At 32.7% G+C, this 7,464-nt stretch overlaps 1 protein-coding gene across 1 annotated transcript; it reads left to right on the top strand.

The window, feature by feature from the left end:
• The first annotated feature begins 993 nt into the window (after positions 1 to 993).
• LOC111492076 (long chain base biosynthesis protein 1-like) lies at positions 994 to 6,712 on the top strand. Its single transcript, XM_023141254.1, has 13 exons — positions 994 to 1,126; positions 1,578 to 1,823; positions 1,914 to 2,008; positions 3,003 to 3,094; positions 3,346 to 3,439; positions 3,525 to 3,597; positions 3,673 to 3,805; positions 4,493 to 4,667; positions 5,001 to 5,141; positions 5,218 to 5,313; positions 5,496 to 5,637; positions 5,968 to 6,095; positions 6,168 to 6,712. The coding sequence occupies exons 2-13, from the start codon at positions 1,718 to 1,720 to the stop codon at positions 6,342 to 6,344; spliced, it is 1,452 nt and encodes a 483-aa protein (XP_022997022.1). The 5' UTR covers positions 994 to 1,126; positions 1,578 to 1,717; the 3' UTR covers positions 6,345 to 6,712.
• The last annotated feature ends 752 nt before the right edge of the window (positions 6,713 to 7,464 follow it).

The following is a 7,464-nucleotide window of genomic DNA, read 5'->3' as shown; positions in this document are numbered from 1 at the left end:
TTTTTTTTTTTTTTTTTTTTTTTTTTTTTTTTTTTTTTTTTTTTTTTTTTTTTTTTTTTTTTTTTTTTTTTTTTTTTTTTTTTTTTTTTTTTTTTAATATCTTGTAATTGAGTGTTTAATTTGATGTTTGGATGTTTTTCGTGGGTGTTCACGGAAAAGATTGACCGTCTTCTTTTATATGTAAATTTATGTCTATTTAGATACTGTGCTTTCTGTCCCATAAATCACTTTTTTTTTTTTTAATATATTGATCGTTTTTAAATCTACAAATACATAAATAAAATAAATAAAATTACTGATTAGACATTTTTTAGATATATTTTTTTAAAAAAACTTAAAACTAAATAGACTGGCCACACGTATAATTCAACTTTATTTTAGATAAAGTTAATGCTTATTCGTGGATTAAAAATGAAAGCATAGATTCATAGTTATGACATAAGTTTTTTTTTGGAACTTTTTTTTTTTTGGTCTGTAATGATATTTTGGTCTAAAAAATTTAGGATTTTTAATTGGTACACTTTCAAATATCTTAGATTTTGTTTTTTAATTATAATAAATCTTATATTTCGTCATTCTTGCGTAACAAACTATATAATAAAAAGTAAATTAAAAGTAAAATAAAAAATTGAATGACTTATTAAATACAAAATTTAAATTTAAATAATTATTTTATATATATATATTTTTTTAGAACATAAAATTAAAAATTAAAAAATTTAGAGATGAGTACGAAAATAAAAGTTAGAGAATAAAATTTGTAATTTAATTAATTTTTTATTTTGTCAATATACTCGAGTCAACTAAGGACATTTTTAGTTTATTAAGGAAAAAAATCATTTATCACGTAAAATAAACATTTCCGATGACGATGACGATGACGTGGCCTACTGCTGCCACAGCGCCATGTCATTTGCGCGGGATAAACGAATAAACAATATAAAAGCGAAGACCATTCTTTTATTTATATTTTAATTTATTGCATATTGCGTTCTCCAGATTTGACCTCCTTCCCTTCGTTTTATTTTTCCAAATCTTGGACGAGTAAAAGGGAAACCGAGAGAAAAATCCATGTCCGCCCTTGTCATCTGTCGCTCCATGGTGCCCTTTTCTCCAAACTGATCAGGTATATTCATTATTTCTGTTCTTTTGAATCTCTGTCACAGTTTACATTTCCTCGGGCATTTTCATTACGTGTATACGGCGGTGCAAGATTTGAGCTGGTTTCAGGTAACCCTAGGGTCACTCAGGTTTTAGATCGGTTAGCTGTGTCAGTCTTCACGGTACTAGTTCAGTTTGAAAATTAGTGATGTGCGATTGATTCAATCAATACGATACCATGCAGAATTTTGGGTTATTTGATTCGTGAGGATTGGATTTCTGATTGCTTTTGGCGTTTGAGCTTCTTATTATTATGTTTCCTACAAGTATTATGACAAGTTGAGTTATGGCTGTCTGGACGAATAATATTCACTGCTTCGCCCATGTCTTCGGGTCATATGAACACTTGATTTTTGCCCTTTAAGTACTCTTTTTCAAAAGTTTTAACTGGAGATATCTATGTGCTTTTCTAACAGGGTTCACTTTTTCCAAAAATCATTTACTGGTGAACTCGGATAAAATGGACAATGCAGGATTGTGAATTATTGAAGCAAGTGTAGACTTCCAATTGATGTTCAAATTTTTAGTTAAAAGCTAGATTCAGGTGGGGATAATAATGGAATCGACCTTTTCAAGTATAGTGAAATCTACATTAGACTGGGTAACCTTGATTCTCGATGCTCCTTCTGCTCGAGCAGTTATCTTTGGTGTGCATATTGGAGGTACATAGCTCTACAAAGAATTTGGTTCATATTCGTTTTCTATATTTCAACCGTCAGGTGAATTATGTGTTTCTTGCCTCTTTCTTGAAGGACATTTGTTTGTGGAGGTTCTCCTTTTGGTGGTCATCATTTTTTTGCTTTCCCAGAAGAGTTACAAGCCCCCCAAGCGGCCTCTAACAAAGAAGGTTTTTCAATTGTTCTGATTTACTGATTGTTTTTTTTCATTCCAATTTTCAAATGTTAATAGTTACTCTGAGATGACTCCTATATGGCAGTCTGAATAAAGTAGCTGGATGACAGCTGATCTTGTTTTGTAGAGAATAGATGTTATGCTGGCAGTGGTGGATCTGCGATTTGGGTTCAAGAGGGGCACATATCGATAATGATTTATAAAATTGGAATAATTAAAAAGAGTTTTTTTTTATCCATCATTAGTAATTTTGCTGTCTCCAAACAATCAAGTTATTAATTTTCCGAAATATATCCATCTCCATATTGATTTTTTTTTTATTATTATCACTACCAAATATCAACATCAATGATCGATTATTAGAGTAAGGAGGGAGAAAAAATAATTATTAGAGTTACAAGGAAGAAAATTATATAAATTATCATGATTTCGTATAATGTTAGTAAATCTAAGTGAAACAATATTTGATTTACCCAGATATAATTTGGTTTAAATGATTATATGAGATTTTATCTCAATCAATAAGTGATAGATTCTCGTTGCCATGCTAATATTATTTAATGAATGTTTGGGGATTCTTTATGGCGTCAAGTCCACTATTTTCCAGGGTCTATTGTATTTTTCTGTTTATCTGTGAAGTCATATATTATTATTTTTATTAAGCCTCGTGTATAAATATTGTGATGCTTCTGAAATTCAGACAGTATCCTTTTATTTATTTATTTATTTATTTTATAACGCTTGGAGTACCAATCTTGAAAGTTTTGCAGTAATTGTCATTTTCATGTTAAAAAGGGAGATCTCTTTTAACTTTATTCTTTGTATCTGCTTTGGCCTTCTCATTTTAGAAGGTTTTGTTGTCTTTGTTCTTTCGCCATTCTATCTTGTAACTATGTTTCCCTCTGTGTTTGTAGTGATTTTTTATATACTCAGTTTTGCATTACATTTCTCTGCATGATTTTGCTTAAATGTACGTTTGATCCTTGCAGGAAATAGATGAGTTATGTGATGAATGGGTTCCTGAACCCCTGATCCCATCAATAGCAGAAGAAATACAGAATGAACCACCAGTGCTGGAAAGGTGATGAGAACTTTTAATTTTGGCTGAAAATTATTTTGCAGGGAATTTCCTAATTTACTATTTGGATTGCCCACTTTAAGTACTTTCTTCTTTAAGACATGCAAGCTCTTAACTCTTGTGTAATAGTTTTTTTTTTCTTTTTTTTTTAAATAATGAATTCCATAATTTACTGTCTTTCAATTTGTTTAAATTTTATCTATCATTGGATTAGTTTGTGCAACTTCCCTTATTACAAATTTCATTTTATCCAGTGCTGCTGGACCACATACAGTTATCAAGGGAAAGGAAGTAGTGAATTTTGCTTCTGCAAATTATCTTGGATTGATAGGCCACGAGAAGTTACTTGTACGTGAGCAATTTTCCATTAGTAATTAGAATGTGCACAGATTCTTTGCATTTAAGAACTAGTTACAGTAATCTTTTTTGTCAGGAATCGTGCACCCATGCATTGGAGAAATATGGTGTTGGTTCATGTGGTCCTCGTGGGTTTTATGGGACAATTGGTAAGATTGGGCACTGAATTAAAACTGATTTTGGGGCAGATCGCATTACATAACTTCTTTTTTAATTGTTTACAGATGTACACCTTGATTGTGAAGCCAGAATAGCAAAATTCTTAGGAACTCCAGACTCAATTCTGTATTCTTATGGACTTTCTACTATGTTTAGTGCAATTCCAGCCTTTTGTAAAAGAGGAGACGTCATTGTAGTGTGAGTACCCTATCTGCTAAATTCTTATTAAAGAACATAGTTGCTTAGTTTTTTTAGTTTCTTTTAATGTTATTATATGTTGCTTTTATTAGGCATTTGGTTATTCGTCTTATGCTGTCATTGATGATTGTTGTTTGGTCACCTTTATCGTATGATATGGTTTGGTTTAAAACTTCAGTTGACTGAAACTTTCAGGAAACTCGGATAAAATTGACATTAATTCCTTTTCTCTTTTCTTTATTTTCTGGGCACAAGATGAACCTGTTTCGTGTTTTTTTTACAGTTGTAAGAGAACTGAAATATAATGCATTTTAAAATATTTTCCTAAGCTCTATCTCAAGTTCAATGGGATTTTTGTTTAATTATTCTGGATGAATATGGAATAACGCTATTAGAAAGCTTGATGAATATTTTATTCCCTCCTTCTCTGAGTAGTTTTTTCATAAGCGTGGAACTGTTGGTATGAGTTCAGCCCTATATCACTGGGTTGGCTTCAGGAGCTGTGTATTATGATTGCGTAGGATGCTTTTATTTCTTTTTTTGGTCTTCCAAGCTGTTTATCAGATTGGGTTGGGTCCAATTATTTTGTTATTTTTCTTCTGTTACGTATGCTACTGGTGGGAGTAAATACTGATTATAGCATGAAACTATATTAAAGAGTAAAGCCACGCTTCTTCTTTTTGCTAGGGATGAGGGTGTTCATTGGGGAATACAAAATGGGCTATATCTATCCCGGAGCACTATTGTATATTTCAAGCACAACAATATGGAATCCTTGAGAGATACTCTTGAGAAAATTACTGCTGGAAATGAAAGGGCTAAGAAACTACGACGCTATATTGTGGTTGAAGCAGTGTACCAGGTTGTTCAACACTTCTTATTTAGATGTTGTGTTTAGAGTTTACATCTGAAATTCAGTTGAACTTAGTATGATGTTCAGATTTTCAATGTAAAGACAGTGATCATCATATAATTCAAAGATTTTTGCACGAGACACTCAATGGGATTGAGGGGATGTAAATCATGAACGATAGCTTTAAGCCAACTGGACTTTCTAGTTGGGTTGTCACTAAGGGACTTTCTTTTAGAGCTTTTATACTTTCTATCCCTCCCTTCTCTCTTTTAAATGTTTGATTTATCATATATTGAAATCTGCTTGCACAAATCTTTCTGATATTTACTTTTAATTTTGTAGAATTCTGGTCAAATTGCACCTTTGGACGAAATTATCAAATTGAAGGAGCAGTATCGATTTCGTGTTTTATTGGACGAAAGCAACTCCTTTGGTGTACTTGGCTGTACCGGAAGAGGTCTCACAGAACACTGTGGGGTTTCTGTATGTTTATAAACAAAAAAAATTTAGGTTTGCCTGCCATTAGATTTAGATTCTTGATGATGATTTCATATTGCAGGTGGATAAGATAGATATAGTAACTGCTGCCATGGGGCATGCATTGGCTACAGAAGGAGGTTTCTGCACAGGAAGTTCTAGAGTCATTGATCACCAGGTACGATCAATTTATTGTATAAAAAATAAATTCATTTGCCTACCGTCCTGTTTCCTTTTGTTTATCTTATTATGTAAATGGGTCAATAATGTTTAATGCTTGCTCAAATTCTTTTAACTAACTTAGTTTGTTGTAGCTATCATTCTTACAAAGTGCTAAGTTTTTCTTATTTAATTTTTCAGCGTCTGAGCAGTTCGGGCTATGTTTTTTCTGCTTCATTGCCCCCATATCTAGCTAGTGCTGCCATTACTGCCATAGATCTTATAGAGGAAAATCCCATTCTATTAACAAAGCTGAAAAAGAACATAGCTATTTTATGGCAAGGTTTGTTCTGATTTCAATTCTAATCGTGTGTTTGAGCTTACTTTTAAGTATATTTAATATAGGATTTCTAAGTTATTATTGTAGGCATTCCTTTGACTTTTAAGATAGAATTATTGATTCAAAAGTATCAAATGTTAAGATGTTATGTTCTCACTTTATTATTCTGAATATTTCAATTGCTTAGAGTATTGAATATTGGTCTAGCTGCTACTGTGATCAGAATAAGCTATGCCTATGCGCAGAATGCTACCTAAATTGCAAACTTTCCTTATTTTTCAAAATTTGGATGGCATTACGCCTATTCATTTCAAAAGTCATGGGAGAATGCAGGATTGTCAGATACACCGGGACTTAAACTAGCAAGCGATCAAGAATCACCCATTGTCTTTCTCACATTAGAGAAATCTACGGGTTCAATACAAAATGATCTACAACTCCTTGAAAGCATTGCTGAACGCGTAAGTAATTTTCTCTCTAATGCAACCGAACATAGTTTTCACCACATATTCTGAACATACGTGTGTTTCCAGGCCCTCGAGGAATACTCTGTATTAGTTGTGACTTCTAAAAGATCGACGGTCGACAAATGCAGATTGCCAGTAGGAATCAGGTTGATGGTGTCTGCTGGCCATTCTGAATCTGATTTACTGAAGGCTACAGAATCATTGAAAAGCGTTGCAGCTGTGGTGCTCAAGGATAACAAATAGGAGTGCATGTTCGCAATGGCTAGCCACGTTGAATAGTTTGACACAGGGCTGACAAAGATATTGCTGTTGTTATTTAATAGTCGTTTCAAGGTTAGAATTGTGATTTCCTTGTACCCTTCTATTTTATTCTGCCATTTACGGGTTTAGCAGGATCAATAATCTTCTTGTTGCATCCGGTTTTAACTGTTTTTGTTGTTTGGGGAGGAGGGAGAATAATTTATCATCTACACTCGAGAATGTTTGCTTGTTAGGATTTTTGCTATAGGCTGATATTTGCTTCAATTGTTTTGGTAGTTTTACGGAACCTTGTAGATTTTCTGACTGTTTCATAATTCATTTTGAAGTCTAAATATTCTAGTTTCTGTGTAGCTGGTTGGCTCATGCTGATACTGTAATTGCAAGTTTCTGGCAAAAGAGGAAAAATGAAAGGTGAATATACATACATATGTATGTATGTATGGGTGTGTGTATGTATATGTATGTGTGCATATATTCTTCCAATAATGAAACTGGAAACAGCAAATATTGTCTTGTTCGGTGAGAGGGTGCTTTATTGAAGCAAGCGTGGGGAATGATTGTTGGAAATGGTTCCTGCTGAGCTGCCTTGTTTGCATTTGCAGCTCATACAACAGTGTAATGCCAATTTCCAATTCCACCTTTTCTCCCATAACTCAATTACTTACTCCCCAACCGAACCTCCATCAATCTTATCCCTTTCATCACTCCCATCAACTTGCTTTCTTCCATCTTTATTATTATATGCACTTCTTACGCAATTTTTAAATTTCTTCTATAAAATAATACAGCAGTGTAATATTTCAACTCATTTATGCCCACTTTTATTTTGTATAAATTTATTGTTCTTGCTTCCCCCTCATGTTTATTTCTCAACTTTAAATTCTTATTATATATATATATAAAACCCTTTGAAGAGTTTTTCTCATGGTTGGATGTGACAACCGATGTGTATACATCTGTAAGGATGCATCACATCATTTACAACTCAGCCACACGTACGTACGAGTCCCAGGAGAAAATGCAAAACTAAGAACGAATAATAATGATAAAGAGAATGATATATATATATTTTTTAATCTTCTAATCTTGTTTAAAAGGGTAT

This window comes from Cucurbita maxima, unplaced genomic scaffold (assembly GCF_002738345.1).
Source record: "Cucurbita maxima cultivar Rimu unplaced genomic scaffold, Cmax_1.0 Cma_Scf00017, whole genome shotgun sequence".
In the NCBI taxonomy this organism is placed as follows: domain Eukaryota; kingdom Viridiplantae; phylum Streptophyta; class Magnoliopsida; order Cucurbitales; family Cucurbitaceae; genus Cucurbita; species Cucurbita maxima.
This window is presented reverse-complemented; position numbering and strand designations above follow the sequence as displayed.